General features: G+C 34.1%; 2 protein-coding genes and 1 long non-coding RNA gene across 5 annotated transcripts in view; 1 reads left to right on the forward strand and 2 right to left on the reverse strand.

The window, feature by feature from the left end:
* Positions 1-319: 319 nt before the first annotated feature.
* Positions 320-1,761, reverse strand: LOC123685796 (UMP-CMP kinase-like). Its single transcript, XM_045625681.1, has 3 exons — positions 1,338-1,761; positions 974-1,258; positions 320-919 (listed from the first exon to the last, which is right to left on the reverse strand). The coding sequence occupies exons 1-3, from the start codon at positions 1,413-1,415 to the stop codon at positions 698-700; spliced, it is 585 nt and encodes a 194-aa protein (XP_045481637.1). The 5' UTR covers positions 1,416-1,761; the 3' UTR covers positions 320-697.
* On the forward strand, positions 1,634-4,773 carry LOC123685797. Its single transcript, XR_006748356.1, has 3 exons — positions 1,634-1,770; positions 3,977-4,132; positions 4,410-4,773. It is a non-coding gene; the product is annotated as an uncharacterized LOC123685797 (long non-coding RNA).
* A 3,288-nt stretch (positions 4,774-8,061) lies between these two features.
* LOC123685798 (small conductance calcium-activated potassium channel protein) overlaps positions 8,062-17,378 on the reverse strand; it is a 79,090-nt gene continuing 69,773 nt past the window's right edge. For all 3 annotated transcript variants that reach the window (XM_045625683.1, XM_045625684.1, XM_045625685.1), the window contains 6 exons: positions 16,760-17,184; positions 12,661-12,796; positions 12,360-12,598; positions 10,976-11,045; positions 10,761-10,913; positions 8,062-10,332 (listed from right to left, as the gene is read on the reverse strand). In XM_045625683.1, coding sequence (XP_045481639.1) covers positions 10,180-10,332; positions 10,761-10,913; positions 10,976-11,045; positions 12,360-12,598; positions 12,661-12,796; positions 16,760-17,184 — 1,176 coding nt within the window. In that variant the 3' untranslated portion in view covers positions 8,062-10,179. The remainder of the gene's footprint in view (positions 10,333-10,760; positions 10,914-10,975; positions 11,046-12,359; positions 12,599-12,660; positions 12,797-16,759; positions 17,185-17,378) is intronic.

Below are 17,378 nucleotides of genomic sequence, written 5' to 3' on the forward strand. Positions count from 1 at the left end.
TGAAATTTTAGATTCTTTTGTACCCTTTACTGTTGTGTATATTTCTCTTCTTTTATTTATCTCTAATCAAATATTATGTCATATCCCAATTATTTAAAATTTTTGTCATTTCCTATGAAATAAAATTTTTCCATTAACATGAATAATCAAATTTTATTCATTATGAATATGTAGTCTTCAATTTCTCTTCTTTTTACTAACTGCCATAAATATTTCAAGAATAATTCACATCAAATAGTATGCTAAGAAAGAGAATGAAGAAACAATGGAACCCAAGATCAATTACAAATTAGTTCCATGAAAAAAATCAAACAATAAATTGCTTTAAAATTTTATTGGATTTGGATGTTACACTAAAAAATCGTGGACAAAATATGCTATTTTAAAAAATACTGTCATCTAGCTTTTAAGTAAAAGAGAATGAGTTAGCCAAGTGTGACAATTCATAAATACTATAAAAGAATTCTGATAATAACTGAATCGAAGCAATATTAAAATGCAAAAGTTTGGGCGGAATCCAAGTAGATTACATAACTCAATTGTCACGGCAAAATGTTAAAAATAACCTCAAGAGCAAATATAATAAATAATCTTAAATTAACAATTTATCACTGATGGAAAAAGCATCAAATCACTTGATTCAAGATCAGTCTTGAAATCTTGGAGGTATTACTGTCAATTGAATACTGATCGTTATTTAAACTTTAATTTCGTCAAAGATTTTAGCTACCTCTTCAAACACTTCATTTTCTGTCTTTGTAGCGTCAACGGTTTTGACCATATCCATTGCTTTATAATGTTGGATTATGGGTTCTGTTTCTGATAAAAATGTCTTCACTCGCTTTTGTAAGCTTTCAAGATTATCATCGGATCTACCGCTACCAGCAGCTCCTCTTGCTAAGCATCTTTCTGTACAGGTCTGTGAACAAGTAAAATTATAGTAGGAAAGATTATGTCTATTTCATTTTTTTACCTCCAGTGGGCAGTCAAAATACAATACAAATGAAAGGTTGATCCTTTTAGCTGCTGTGTTATTCCAACCATCTAAATTATTTTTACTCCTGGGAAATCCATCAATTAGGAATTTCTCTTTGCCAGAATCTTCTATTGCTTTCTCCAGTAAACTACATGTTATTTCTACTGGAACTATTTTTCCCTCTCTAATATAGTTTTCGATAAGTTCTCCATATTGGGAACCAGGTTTTGCTCTTTCTTCCCTTAGCAGGTCTCCTGCAGATAAATGAACATATCCATATTTCTGAAATAAAAATTACACAATCAATATAAAATTTTAGTTGGGTATAAATTATTCTTTATTGAATCTTTTCAACACTTACCTCTACAATGTTTTTACATTGAGTTCCTTTTCCAGCTCCTGGAGGACCGAGTACAAATACTACTTTAGGTGTAGGCATCTTCCAAAGTTGCTTCAGAATTGGCAGTGACTTGAATAAAATTTTAAATAATACTACTAATACTAGTTGCCAAGGTTACAACTTCACGTTGATTGCGTCAGAATACTAAGGTTCAATTGGTTTTAATAGCGATGAGTGAAAGTGAAAATAATGGATTATATAATACCTAGAAATTTATTTGCTTTAGATACACACAACTACCTAACAAGTTACAGACTGAAATTTTCTGTTGACAAATTCCTTTTTGTTATTTCATTTCTCTATCGATTTTCTTTCATCAAATTTATAAGAACCGAGTGACTGACATCTAGTTGTAAGCTTATTAACTAGGTTTACATGTAAAGCAAGATTGAAGGTACTTACAATTTATTTATAGTCAAAATTTATGTAACATTAGCAAAAAATTTTACTACAAAAGATATTCGAGTCCAGAACAGTTTTAAAATTTGAGATTTTCAAAGTCCAAGCTTAATATGATCAGTTTCTTCCTAAAACTGAGATATTTAAAATTTTGTAGAGAATAGTGCTTATTTAAAATTTATTTCTGTTGAACTTCAACACATTTCGGCTTTTCCTTTCTCCGTTTTTCAATTTCTATCAGAAATAATTGGGAAAATGGTATAATAAATATAAAATGACAGGACTTGTGAGAATCTATGGTTGAATCATAGACTAAGACTAAAGACCAAGTCTATCTGTGGTTGAATATTTCTATGAATCTATTGAGTTACCAAAAAATCCGTGGCGATTGCCACGCCACATATTACTCAGTACATTACAACCTTTAGCTTTAAGTAGCGAACATTTCAAATGTAAATCTCAGAGGTTCATGATATTTGACTTATCAATTATCCTCGATAAATCTTTAACTTATTTTTGTTCTCATCAGAATACTCATTTCGGACGGTGGTTTTTCAGCCTCCACTACCAATCTTATAAATTCTCTTGGAGATGATACTTCTATGTCTATGCTATCACTTATTTATTGATCTTTGAATCATAATTCGTTCTAAACTATAATAATTTTGGGGCGACGCCGTATACGCATAAAAATATTTTTTTAATGAAAAATTTTCGGCCTGTCCATATTTTTCACATTTCGAATTTTTTGTCACAGTCGAGAATAAGTGATCGCAGCGCCAAATTTTCAGTTCATTTTGTCCAACTTTTGCGGAAATACGCTGAACTAACGCAAGAATCGCCTACTAAATTGAAGCCTTGAGAATTTCATGGGTCTAAGACCTAGGAAATTTCTCGAATTTTTGAACTGGTTTTTTCTGGTGGAGTTCGTTTTTATAGGATTTCTTCCCTCACACATTTTCAACGGTTTTATGGAATCCCATAGTATGATTTTCATTCATTGCCATCAAAATTTGGAATATGATACTAGAGATTCTCAAATTTTCGGATAAATTTTCTTACTCCAATATTTCCAGTATTTCTCCAGTATCTCTCCAGTATTTCGAAACATGCGATTTGACTCTCCTCCAACTCCAACATTCGTCTCTATGAGAACTCTCTCCATACGAATTTTTGAGGAAAATCGATAATCCATTTAATTCAATTAAATAAAATAACTCTAAGTCCGCATATTCCAAATAATATCGATTCCACCAGAAAAAAACCAGTTCAAAAATGCGAGAAATTTCAAGACATCAAATTAGTAGGTGATTCTTGCTGAAAATTTGGCGATCGATCGTTTCATCTCGTTTTCGATAAAAAATCCGAAATATATCAACTTTTCAGATTTTTTGTCGATCACGACATTTATTCCAACTATAGCGGAATCATCGCTACTTGAAGCTGAAAGTTGTGATGTACTGAGTAATATACAAGTCATTTTATATTTAATATTGAGATTTTATCAATTTAACCATACAAAACAAGAATAAGTGAGTATTTAGAAGCGAAAATTCTCCTTCATATCAAATTTTGAAAGTCCTCCATGGCCAAATTTCCACAAAATGCTGGATATTGTTTCACAGTCCTCCTTGAAATTACCTGATGGCAAATCGATGATATTCAATAGTGCCATCTAGGAAGAGTAACTCTAACCCGGTTTAGGAGAGGAGGTACCCATCACAGGATTCTATATGAGTGGGGCCGCACAAATTGTTAGTTCCGTGAAATGCGGGTAGATAGCTTGTAACTACATTGCTTACTGTTTTAAATTTGGTTTTTTCGTGAAAAAATAGCATTATTATTTATTAATTCAATTGGCACCAGTTTTATGGATTATTTTAGGGGATTATGAAATGTTTGAATAAGATCGGTCGATTTTTTCTCGAACTATGACCTTCGATATTTTCTCGCCACAAAAAGTTTTTGATTGAGATCGACTTCAAAGAAACCGAAAACAAGATGATTGTAAACGTTTGTAATCGCTCAATTACCTGGTTTACGAATTTTAATCTCTGAATGGCATATTGGGGATTCAATTCTTGTACCAATTGTCTTTTATAGAGGTGAAGCTTCAAATCTTAGTGCAAAATTCATGGTATATTTTTTTTAATGAGCTCATTCAGTTTTCTTTATGATAATCTTTTTTCAATTGATTCCAGCAACAGAAATGTAAATTTCACCCTCAGTACGCAATCATTAACACTAGCTCCTGGGCCATATTACCCGCTAGAGATGAAAGAGCACTAGCAATAGCAAAAAATTGGTCCAGTAGCAGCCTCAATTAATGCGAGTCCTCATCCTTTTCAGCTTTATCAGTAAGTGTCAAACAATGATGTTCTACCTTCTATTTTGTCAAATCTGTGGTCAAATAATTTAATTCTGCCCGCCCATCTCGTATCATCAAAACCTCTTATCTAGATAAACCATAATAAATTACATCTCACATATACAGTTAGATGGTCTCCAAGGGCGAACGAATAAACGAGCGCTAAAAAGCTGTTGAATGCTTTTTGAAACTTCCAATGCAGACAAGATTAGCTGAATTCACTGTGGTTACATTAATATGAAGGATTATAATTTTTCTTTTTGCAGTAAAGGAATGTACGATGATATAAGCTGTTCTTCGAATACAGTTAATCATGCAATGCTTATTGTTGGTTATACAAAAGATGCCTGGATTTTGAAGAATTGGTGGGGTAACCATTGGGGGGAAAATGGATATATGAAGCTCAGAAGACGTTAAAATAGATGTGGAGTGGCGGATTATGCTGCATACGCTTTACTTTAAACTCCAGTTCAAAATGGGTCAGATAGAACTACAGTCTTCAACAGCAACACATTTTTATTCACTTTAGCTAAGAGATTTTGATGATTTTTACAAGTTCAGAACTACTTATAGGATATTAATCGTATTTCCTTTATATTTTTTTCAGTTGATATTTACTCTGAGAATGACATTGTTAAAATGAAAGTTATTTTTAAAAAACATTTGAACTGTTATTTAATGTTTCCAATCCTTCAGAGGTGCCTACGTATCCCAGCAAAATCATATATTGAAAATTATCGTTTGTTTATAATAATCTGAAGCATCTTAAATTCTTCCATTATAGCCTACTTTTTATTAAAAGATTCGAAAATGAGAAAAAATTTTAATTTGTTTTCCAAAGATTTTCTGGAGAACCATTAAAGTTATTTGCGTCAAATTCTATACAATATTCAACCCCATCGGGTTACATTCTAAACGTTGTATACAACATTGAACTACATTTAGCAGTATTAACATATTTATCTTATCAACATAACACAACAAGAAATATATTAACAATAGAATCTATATTAAATAGAAATATTCTTTTCAAGCCGATTTAAAGCTTCTTCGCCATCAATTGATGATGTAACTGGTCGTAGCTGTAAAAATTGAATATATCTTAAAAATTAGCGAACACTGGATAATAACTGTATTATTATTATTGTAAGATACAATACAATATGTATTATTTTTATTCATAAAAAAAACTTATATATGTACAGGGTGTCCCATAAGTGGCACGTCACAGTGACACCGGAGGTAGGTCAGCTAAAGAGGGACCTAACAAGCCTAACATGACCCCAGTAAAAGTTGCATGGTTTTCGAGTTATTACGAAATTACGTTTTTTAGTGTATTTTCACCTTTTTTAACATTGTCAGGGTCAGAATTCTGCTGGAAAGCTCTCGAAGCTTATTTTTGTTGTTGTAATGGAATCTTAAATAATTATTTAAGATGACATGAGTATGATTCTGTCAAAAAGTTATGTGGATTTCCGTAAATTAATGGATAAATCTTGATTTCAATTGCTAGCAAAACGAGAACTTCGACTTTGGACACCTGCTGTGAAAAAAAAATCCTTGAAACAAAACGAGCAAGTAACATCAAAAAATTGGGCATTTTAGACAGATTTAGAAATGGTACAATACACGAATCTTATGCCCATAAAACTAGGTATTTTCATCATTTTACCGATGCCCTACTTAACTAAGTTGAAACTAGGAACCCCGCTATCAGGTAATTTTGCCGCTTGCTATGACATTACATTTGATACCGGGCTTTGTTATTATTTGTTAAAGTCACAATAGGGAAAAGATGGATTAGGGGAAGCGAAAAAGGAATATTATTGAAAAAAAAGGTAAATTAATTAAAAACAGACTTAACTTTCGATTATTTATTTAATTCTTAAATCTAACTTACAGTAAATGTTCAAACTGTTTCCCTCGGACTCTACTGCATAAATGACACAGCAGAAAAAATTATCCAAGCATTTAGAGGACAATATATTATTCCGGCTTGACGATGTGGATTGAGCTTTATTGGTGCAAATGACTCCAGACAACACTCTCGAATTATTCTTGGAAAACTCGTAATATCTCTGTTTTGGGATCTTGTAGAAAAGAACTGATTGCAAGTGGGGATTCAGTTCGGGAAATTCTTCATGATATCAAAATTTCAGAAAGATCCAACACAAAAAACTTTTTTTCGCAAAATTTTTCCAAGGTTATAGTCTTTGTTTCATGAAAAAAATCGGCTGTTCAAATTTGAGCCTATTTCAAAGTTTATAGGATGTTGCGAGGTCCTAGATTCCGATAAGATAACGATTTTCAGCAGAAAAAATTATCCAAGCATTTAGAGGACAATTTATTATTCCGGCTTGACGATGTGGATTAAGCTTTATTGGTGCAAATGACTCGAGACTACACCCTCGAATTATTCTTGGAAAACTCGTAATATCTCTGTTTTGGCCTCTTGTAGGGAAGAACTGATTGCAATCAAGGATTCAGTTCGGAAAATTCTTCATGATATCAAGTTTTCAGAAAGATCCAACACAAAAAACTTTTTTTCGCAAAATTTTTCCAAAGTTATAGTCTTTGTTTCATGAAAAAAATTTGCTGTTCAAAATTAAGCATATTTCTTTGTTTATTGGATGTTTCGACGTCCTAAATTAAAAGTCCGATCTCCGTTTTTAGAAAATTATTCTTGGAAAACTCGTAATATCTCGGTTATGGGATCTTGTAGGAAAGAACAGGTTGCAATTGGGGATTCAGTCTGGGAAATTCTTCATGATATCAAGTTTTCAGAAAGATCCAACACAAAAAAAAAAATCGCAAAATTTTTCCAAGTCTTTGTTTCATGAAAAAATCGGCTGTTCAAAATTGAGCATATTTCAATGTTTATTGGATGTTTCGAGGTCCTATATTAAAAATCCGATCTCCATTTTCACCAAAAAAAATTTTCCGAGCATTTAAAGGACAATTTATTATTCTGGCTTGACGATGTGGATTAAGCTTTGTTGGTGCAAATGACTTATGAGTTCACCCTCGAATTATTCTTGGAAAACTCGTAATATCTCTGTTATGGAATCTTGAAGGAAAGAACAGGTTGCAATTTGGGATTCAGTTTGGGAAATTCTTCATGAAAGATCCAACACTAAAAAATCGGCTGTTCAAATTTGAGCATATTTTAATGTTTAATTGATAATAGATGATCCTTACGCCACATCTAGAAATATTTCCTAGAAAATTTCGACCCAATTTTGGGGTCTTCTGGGAAGGAACTGATTTCAATTAGGTATTCCGAAAAAACACTTCATGATATCAAATTTTGGGATGATTTGGGACAGAAAATTTTTGGTAGCAAAATTTTTCCAAGGTTATAGTCCTATTTTTTTATAGAATATAGTATAGAGTTTTTTTTTGTAAGGTGATTCTGCCGAAAAAGCTAGAGCATATTTTGATATTTACAGAAATTTTCGAGGGTTGTAGATTCCGAATTCGATATCGATTTTGTGCAGAAATTTATCTATACATATTTAAAGGACAATCTGGACAATTCTATCTAGATCATGGGGATTAGGGTTTATTGGTGCTAAAGATCTCTAGTCAAAATCTAGAAAATTTTGCTTTTTTTTATATGTTTCAGGAGGATATAGGAATAAATAGATTTTAGATAGGTTTTCAGTTTGGTATATTCTTTCTTGTTGCAAATATTCAAATTAATCAACATCTGAAAAAGAAGTTGCAGAAAAATTTATCGAATGTTATTTTTCTTTAAAAATTTTCTGTTTGAATTTAAGCATAAGTAAGCATAAGTGTTTCATATTTTATCTGATCTACTTATAACTTGAACCCTCATATTCTTAAAAAAAAGTTGGTTTTTCATCCCACTTTCACGATAAGAATACAATATTTTATAAAACTAATAGTTTATTCGTTGATAACATGGGTGGGTTGACATGAAAATGCATTTCAAAAATATAGCAGATTAACTACGCATAGATACATTTCATATATCATAGAGTATATAGTAAATGATTTATTATAATATGCTTATAAAACTTGCGACGTTGCAAAAAAATCTTATATCTCAACAGTTTGGACCTCTGAATATATATTTATAATGTTGAAGGTGCACCATGTTTATCACACCTGTTTTTGTCGACTCAAAATGTTGATCATCATGTTTTGATCTTGAGGGAAAATTGTGCTCAAAAACCTCCCGAATATTCGAGTCAAAAATCATAAATATATTGAATTCAGTGAACCTCAAGAACTTTTCAACAGGTTTGACACATAAATAACGAGAAAACTGTCTTACGACAATTATTCTAATTTGAGCGTGTTACTTTTCAAGTCCCAGGATTTTCAATGATAAAAATCAGTAAAATAAACTTCAATATAAATTCATTGTTTCCTGCTCTTCTAGTAGCCCTTAAATTTGGAATTACATCTGGAAAATTAATATGGTAAGCCAAAAATGGATTGACCTCTATTTGAATAAGGGAGAAACATGGAATGTTCATTTATGCCAAATCATCAGAAAATCAAGAGCAAGAAACAATCCTCTTCAATCTCAACCATACCACTGTTGCTTATAACATATTCAACTAAGGTGGAATAAAATTAAAATATATGGATTAAGATAATGATCGATTCAAAATATACTTGCTTATAAATTTCGATCCTTCATTATTTTGTGTCTGAATTCACGGAGAATGACAAAATGAATTTTAATATAAGTATGTTGACATTGTTAAAATAGACCGTTATGGATGGAAGTTTTGTTTGAAAACAAACATTGCATGAAGGTGACAAGATAGAAACCAAATAAAATTGTTTGAATTATATGTACATTTTTTGCAGGTTTTTATAGTCATGATAACCCACAAAGAAGAAACTTATTCTTATGTTATATATTATTTACAATTGTTCGATCATGAATGTCTTTATTCTCCTTACCGTAGTAGCACCAGAGTTTTTTTTACATGTCACCTATCTCTCTTTATTTTCGCATTTGGTTTCCTATTTTGCCCTCTGCTTGAATTTTTTATATTGCATTTTGAATGAAGACCATTTTTGTCATTCTCGACTGATAATATACTTAATTGATTATGACTTGAACATAAATATATACTAGCATTATATCTAATAATCACTGTATGTGTATAATAAGGCTCTAAAATTTCAATGAATCTCATATTTTTTAGTATATGCACCATAAATGACTAAATTAACTACGTTATTCAAAAATCTCTATGAACTATTCCTATAAATTTCAAGGATTCAGCTCATCACTTAAATAATTGACGAAAACTTACGAACGTTCTCTCTAAAATAACTAGCGATTTATCCAAACATTGGACACTATGAAATGAAATACGTATATGCATCTCATATTGCTTTGCTTCAATTATTTCAAGTGGTTGAAAATAACATTTCTTTTATAATTTTCAAGGCTTGGCATTTTCAGGTCAATTTCTGAATCCGAGTAGGAAAACTGTAGAAGATCTAAAATGTTCTTATTTAATATATTATCTCAATCGATAATGAGATAAAACTATTTTTTTTAACTATTTTGAAGGGAATTTTGAATGTTACCTACTTTCTAATATCTAAAAGATTGAGTGAATATGGCATTTCGAATTTTCTACAGTTCTCTTTGTTAACTGGGACCTACGTGGTGTTTTTCCATTTGAGAAAACATTTTGGTGTTTATCAATTATGAACATCTGTGTTATAATTTTTTCTTTAAATTGGAATATTGCTTCTAAAGCCGACATTTGAACTGGCACATTGCAGGGTTATCAAATGAAAATTTCAGCTGAATGAAAATAGATTTAACTATATCGTGAAAGATACCTTCGAATATCCTTTCAATCATTCATCAGCGATGAGAATTTAAAACAATTTGTTTTTCGTATATAAAATATTCTTAGACTAGCGTATGAAGTATTTTTGAAATTCGCAGATAAATTTTTGTACCCATAATACCGGATAAAAACACATTTTCATGATATTTATATCTAAATAACGTCTTAGGTATCTTCTGAAAAATCAGCTCTGTCCTCCTGTTGTTGTAGTTACTTTGGCAAAAGAAGAGATGGTGGTGCCTGGCCATGGATAGGTAGGAGGAACGCTTCGGGCTGTTTGAAGGCCAGCTGCAGACTCCGGGTGCAAGAAGTTACGCCTTTGTTCATTTTTCTCAGACTAAAAATTTCGAATTGAAAAAAAAATTATCATCAATTAAGAATCACTTGTGTTCATGTATATCATTTCGAATAGCAAACATTTGGAATCGTTCAGGGAAAATACTTAAATTTTCACAATATTGTAGAATACAAAAATCGAATTAAATGAAACTAAAAGAAGCTCTGACATACTTAATCGAATCTACCAAGAAGTCACTTTCAAAACAATATCAAACTTAGCAAAACTATCATTGGTTTTGTTAACTTGAAGCAAATTTCAACTTCATGGCTCGTTTCTGAATTTTGAACTCGTGGAAGAATATCAATCCTTCCTGCACTTGTGTTATAAAAAACTATCAGTTCTTCTCCATTTTGAAGTTTTATCATTGAACCTTGAGTTGCTATAATACCTCAGTCAAGATATTGAATATTTCATATGTTTCTCACCTGTATTTGTATGCGATTGGCTAATAGGTCAGGTAAAAGATCAAGCTGTTCTTGCAGAGCTACTAACTTGTCCTCCATTGTTGTTAATCTTTCCTCTACAGTGTCTTGGCGGGTGCTTATGTCAGAGACTATCTCATAAACAGTATTTTGAGTCTGCAAACAAAGAGAAGGGAAAGATATGGTAAACTACAAGCCGGTACTATTGATTGACTTACTTTGGCCATATCGGTTATCGTATTAGCGTTATCCATAAGTTTTCTCTGATCCATTTTAACTTTCCGAAGACTGACGAAAATAGAAGAATGAGAATATAACAATAAGATCAGTAAATAAACTGCAACACCCAGAAGGATCTGTTTAAATTTCAATTTTTTTGGTAAAACATAGATATTATAGCAAGGAGTAAATGATTGAAGTTTGGGGAAAAAGCGAAGAGTTCACGTATTAAAAAAAATTGTTAATAATGTGTTTGTTCACCGCGATTATCTATACACTCCCCAATACGTCTCGGCATTGATGCAATAAGATGGTCTATTTCTTCTTGAGGGATACTATCCCAAGCTGCCTGTACTTGATGTCTCAGAGCCACCAAAGTCCGTGGAGGCTGGGGTAAATTACCAAACCTTCTACCCATGATGTCCCAAACATGCTCTATGAGCGAAAAATCGGGGGATCTGAGCAGACATGGCAAAAAATCCACATGGGTCGCTTCGAAAAAGTTTAAACTAACTCTTGCAACATGAGGTCGGGCATTATCTTGCTGAAATATTGGATTCTCGAGCCGGTTGAGGTAAGGGAGAACATATGGCTCCACTTTTTCTTGCAGGTAACGTAGCGCTCTCATGTAACCTCGAATAAAGACTAAAGGTGACCTACTTGCATGTGCAATAGCACCCCTTACCATAACACCTACTGTCCGGTGTACATGACTCTCAACATCAAACTGAGGTTTACGTCTTTCTCCCTGACGTCGTCTAACCCTTTTTCGGCCATCATGTGCACCCAAGGAGAAACGAGATTCATCAGAAAAGACGACCTAATGCCATTCCACATTGTTGACGTTCTCTGCATCACTGTAATCGTTGCCGGCGATGCTCAACCGTCAGAGGTAACACAAGATGGGGATAATAATGCAGTCCAAAAGACCTTATCCGGCGGTGAACTGTTCGGACAGTTGCAGAATGGCCTTGTACTCCTAACCACTCATCAGCCAAAGATCGAGTTGTCGTCAATCGGTCTCTAATGGCCATAAGTCTTAGACGTCAATCTTGAACTTCATTTGTGCCCCTTCGACGTCCGGTACTATTCTTCGATTTTGGGCATTATCATACCACGCTTGACAACATCTCATAACAGAAGTTGGATTTCTGTTCGTACGGTTAGCGATTACTCGAAATGACAACCCCGCCTCCCGTAGACCAATAATTCGACCTCTTTCAAATTCACTTAGCTGGTGATAAATTCCGCGTACACGTGCTCTAGGCATTTCAATCGTTTACTCCTTGCTTTACTATATATCTTTACCAAAAAAATTTAAACAGCTCCTTCTGGTGTTGCAGTTTATTTGTCAGTTAGTATATAAAACAGCAAACTACTTACGCGTATATAGCTAGAAGAAATTTCCTTTGGTGAGTCCGAACCCTACCAGGGTTGACCCTTTTGACAAGGCGCGTATGTTTGTAAATCAACCATGTTTCTCTGAGTACGTTGGCCGCAGCGTTTTTCAACCTCTTTGTTAATTGGGTGTCCATCATGAAGTTGTGAACGTGCTTTTCAGCTCTAGTTAATTCTAATTTTCTAGATACAACTGCTACCAATAATGCTGTACAACCTGCTCCCTAGAGCAAAAAATGTTATGTATTAACCGGTCGAGAAAATTTTTCCACTAATAAAAATTTACCATTATTCCTGTGCTTACTGCGATTCCCCTACCGCAATACGTATTTGGCACAATATCACCAAATCCAACGCTGAGAAAAGTAATAGCTATCAACCACATGGCATTGAGAAGATTTGCATGCTCCTCATCGTGATATCTGAAGAAAAATCGATGAAATGAATGGAGGATCGAACAAATCAAGTGAATTTTGAAAGTACATCATTTATTTTTAAAAATTATTGATAGGTAATATAAATTGAGCTTTTAATATATACTCGAAAATTTTTTACCTGTAATTACAGTTCTAGTTGTAAATTTATAAAAATTCAATTTGAAATTCAACTCATGACTGTCAATAAATGGAAAATATAAGTGCTGTTTGGATTTGTATTGATTTGAGAATATTTTCCTCGTGAAAATGAATCAGCTCTAAAATGACTTGATGTCAAAGGAATGCTATCTGCACTCTATTATCCTTGAATTCCTTAATTTTTTTTATCGTGGCAACGTGCTAAAGATAAGATGGTTCTTCATACTTCTTTTCGTTTTCCTCTATCATAATATAATTAAATTTGTGAAAGGTCATGTTTCATTGCTCTGGCAGTGTTTTTTTCAGTCTGGTGAGTATGTCCTCAAATAGGTTCTCCTAAGGGAGTAAACCTGCCCTATTTCTGATCGGTCTCAACAATATCCCCATTCTTTTCGCTACTCGAAATGAAAAAGCCATCAAACTTTAAAAGAATCCACCTTGCTGCCAATTATCGATTTTTCCTATAGCATGAAGTCATTATTCTTTTCCAGAGAGCAAGATGTCAGTGCAGCTATATGGTAAGATAGAGGATGAATTTTTGTTATAACAAAAATCGACATCGAACATTATAATGTTTGCTGTCGATTCATCATCTTTCTTTCTTCGACCTTCTCCGTCTGACAGATTCGTTTTATTTCAGATTGATGTTATACGAAAGTTTCATTATAGGATATAATAACTTCATGCCTGAAATATACACATTGTTCGAAGAAAATCTCAGTAAACTTGACCTTGTTTGTGTTTTTTCTATGAAAAAAGAGGAACTGGATAAAGTAAAAATAACTGGGTGAAAATCAAGATTTTTCGGAGTAGATCAGAAATCAGAAGAGAATAACGAAGCCACTCGATCTACTTCGACAAACTTACGCTGCTTAGATGATAACACCTAGCTTAGTCCCAGGACTAGCCAGTAAAATCACATTTTTTCTTACAAATTCAACTTCATTCGTCAATATAGTCACTTTGAAGAATTATACTTGTATTCTAACATTCCTCTTACTTTTCAGTACATTTCCTGTGAAACGATTCATCTTTGCTATGGAAATAGGATTCAACCTCAGCAATAACTTCTTGGTTAGGTCTTCCCCTGGACCATTCTTTTGAGGTGTGGAAAAATCCAATATCACTGGGGGTCAGATCTGGAGAATAAGCCGGAGGTTCATGCAGTTGGAAGAGCAATTCGATCCATTTGATCATTGATTTGTGACCAAGAGCTTCGTCTTGGCGAAAGATCTTTTGCATTTGAGGACTCTCTCAATTTCTGCACTCAATTGATCCGATAACGTTAGGTAATATTCACCATTGAAGGTTTTTCTTTTGTCAAGAAAGTCAATGAAAAATATATAAGGAATGTCCCAAAATACGGATGCCATAACCCTGCTAGCATTGTTTGAGAATTTGGACGCTTTGGAAGGTTTTCATCGACTGCATTCCACTTAGCTGTATATGTCTTTGATTGATGAGAGTTGTGATGAATTTATGTTTCATCTTCTGTCACTCCTGTATATTCAGGTCCCACCAGCGTTCGGTATCGACGATGCGTTGTTGCTTTTGATCAGTGGTAGCAAACCCATTTCGAGCAAAGCTTCCTCATGCATAAATGTTGACACACATAATCCCAACCTCGTTTGTTTTGTGTTAACACAAAATTTCGAACGGCTATATTTACGGAAACCCTTTCTGGATTATGCCCATTAACGGAGTTAACCGAGGCATTTGAGATTTGAACCCACACTGGAAATTGCAAGTTTCAAGGACTTCCGTTTGAAATTTATCGTTAATATGTATCGATTTAATCGAATTAGAGGACGGATTCGTCATCAGTGACTGAACTCTTATCGTTCGAAACCATTCCTGACTCATAATCCGAAAATTACAGACAATGTGACGAAATGGAAAAAAATGAAGCATAAGAACTGAAATAAAAGTTGAAAAAAGCAATAAATTACATAAGCGTACTACTTTGCTTCTGCCGTTTTTTCCGAAATTCATGAGACCGGAAGGGTTGGCCAGAAAGGCCGTGTGTCATTGATCGAAACAAGTGATAATCCGAGGGAGAATACGGTGGGTGGGGAGGACTTCCCATTTCCAAGTATGTCTTGACCATTTTCGTAACATGGGGTCGAGCATTGTCATGCTGTAAAATTACTTTATCATGTCTCTCGTTGTATTGCGGCCATTTGTCTTTCAATACTAGACTCAAACGCATTATTTGCGTTCGATAACGACAGCCTGTGATTGTTTGAGTCAGTTTTAACAATTCATAATACACTACGCCGAGCTGGTCCCACCAAATACTCAGCAAGACCTTGGAATCGTGAATATTCGGTTTGGCCGTCGTCGTGGAAGCATGGCCGAGATATCCCCATGATTTTCTGCGCTTGGGATTATCGTAATGAACCCATTTTTCGTCTCCAGTTACAATGCGATGCAGAAATCCCTACCGTCTTTGCTTTGCAGCAGCTGTTGGCAAGCAAACAAACGCCGTTTAACATCTCTCGATCTCTCGGCTTCAACTCGCACGGCACCTAATAATCTTGTTTCTGAATCATTTACATGGCTTATTGCATCACTCCCAATGATCCTGCCAATTCTTGTTGCGTTTGACGCGAGTCTTGATCAAGTAATGCCTTCAATTCTACATCTTCGAAAACCTTCCCTCTTCCACAGCTGGTCTTCGACTTCAAAATCACCGTTCTGGTAGTGTTGAAACCACTCTTGGCACTTCTTCCACTAATAGCAGCCTCACTTTAGGTATTTGAGAGCATTCGATGAGCCTCAGCCGCAGATGTCTCCACATTAAAGCAGAAAATTATAATCTCCCGAAAATGACAAGCATTTGGCTCGTAAGCTGACATGTTTAATCGAGAATAACTTTATGATGCAGACACAAATCGACCACTATTTCGATGGCGCTATGATTGCAAATACCTAAGCTTATTGTTTGACATCTATAATCTATTCATTTCGACTACCACTTACTACTACAGCCGTCTATTGCAAAACAGCGGAAGCAAAGTTGTACAGTGCATCCCATTTTGGGTGAGACAGCCAGGTTTCTCGCTTGTTATTTAAGATAGAGCCTTGCGGTTTTCACGTTCCTTTCCTACTTTTTTGTGAAACTCAAGTTGGTCTAATCAGATTTTGCATAACTGTTTCCGTTCAAGAGATACAGGGCGATTTTGGAAATTGATAGTTTTCGGACCCCTCCTTTATCTCCGGAGTTCTTAGAAATAATGCTGAGGTGAAAACTACGTCTGAATCAGAATTCTGCGTAGAATACAGTGGCGTACTCAATTTTTTTTTTCGGGGTATGGTTTTGAAGATTCAACACAATCCTATATTTTTTTTAATGGAACACCATGTATATCATTACTTCGTTGAATTCGTTATTTTTTTCCCTTCAAAATGATATATGATACTATGTAGGCAGGATGTTCAGAAATGCTAAAAAAAACACTAAAACATCAAATAATGATGATTTTTTACAAAAAATCATCATTACTGTACCACTGTATTCTACGCAGAATTCTGATTCAGACGTAGTTTTCACCTCAGCATTATTTCTAATAACTTCCGAGATAAAGGAGGGATCCGAAAAGTATCAATTTCCAAAATCACCCTGTATCTCTTGAACGGAAACAGTTATGCAAAATCTGATTAGACCAACTCGAGTTTCACGAAAAAGTAGGAAAGGAACGTGAAAACCGCAAGGCTCTATCTTAAATAACAAGCGAGAAACCTGGCTGTCTCACCCAAAATGGGATGCACTGTACATATTATGTAATACAAAAAAGCACTGCAACTCACCTCTCGCATTGTCTAAGTGTCCAACTAGCAATAATCCATAACGAAACCATAAAAACGAGAAGCACTGTTCCTGGACAAATGGTCATCAGTGTCTTCAGTACGAATCTAGTGTTGAAATTGATGCGATTCAAAGCTCCTATGCTACGAGAAGAGGCATCAGTGAACAGTTTGCTATGCAGCAACATCACCCTGCAGATGAGATAGAGACGAAGAAACATGGGTAGCGACAGAGGAACATCGTAGGGTACACTCTTTGAGCCTATCATTCCATTTTTACTATTCGATAATTTTGTAGTCCAGACGAACCTGTATTGGCCAGGTATCGGGTGTACTGCGCATATCACTAACTCCATTGTTATCTGACTAATTCTTTGCCATGTCATAGCAATTCGCCAGTCATCTGCACAATTGTCTATCATGAACAGCTGCAAGTGAAATGTTGATCTTTATTAACGAGAAAATTTGCTATAGGCAGTTCTTTGCGATAGCCATATAATAAGTGTGAGCTAACATGTTTTTGCAGGAGTAGGACAAAAAGAGAATGTACTCTAATAAACTAAATAAACTTGGTAGAATTATACCATTTTCTTTTTTTGTATTGCATCAGCAACTTCTCTAT

Source organism: Harmonia axyridis, chromosome X (assembly GCF_914767665.1).
Source record: "Harmonia axyridis chromosome X, icHarAxyr1.1, whole genome shotgun sequence".
In the NCBI taxonomy this organism is placed as follows: Eukaryota; Metazoa; Arthropoda; class Insecta; order Coleoptera; family Coccinellidae; genus Harmonia; species Harmonia axyridis.

Coding starts and splice junctions, on each gene's coding strand:
- LOC123685796 (XM_045625681.1), bottom strand. CDS start 1,415: ATGCCTACACCTAAAGTAGTATTTGTACTCGGTCCTCCAGGAGCTGGA. Junction 1,259..1,337: donor AATGTAAAAACATTGTAGAG/GTAAGTGTTGAA, acceptor TTTTTATTTCAG/AAATATGGATATGTTCATTT. Junction 920..973: donor ATTTTGACTGCCCACTGGAG/GTAAAAAAATGA, acceptor ACTTGTTCACAG/ACCTGTACAGAAAGATGCTT.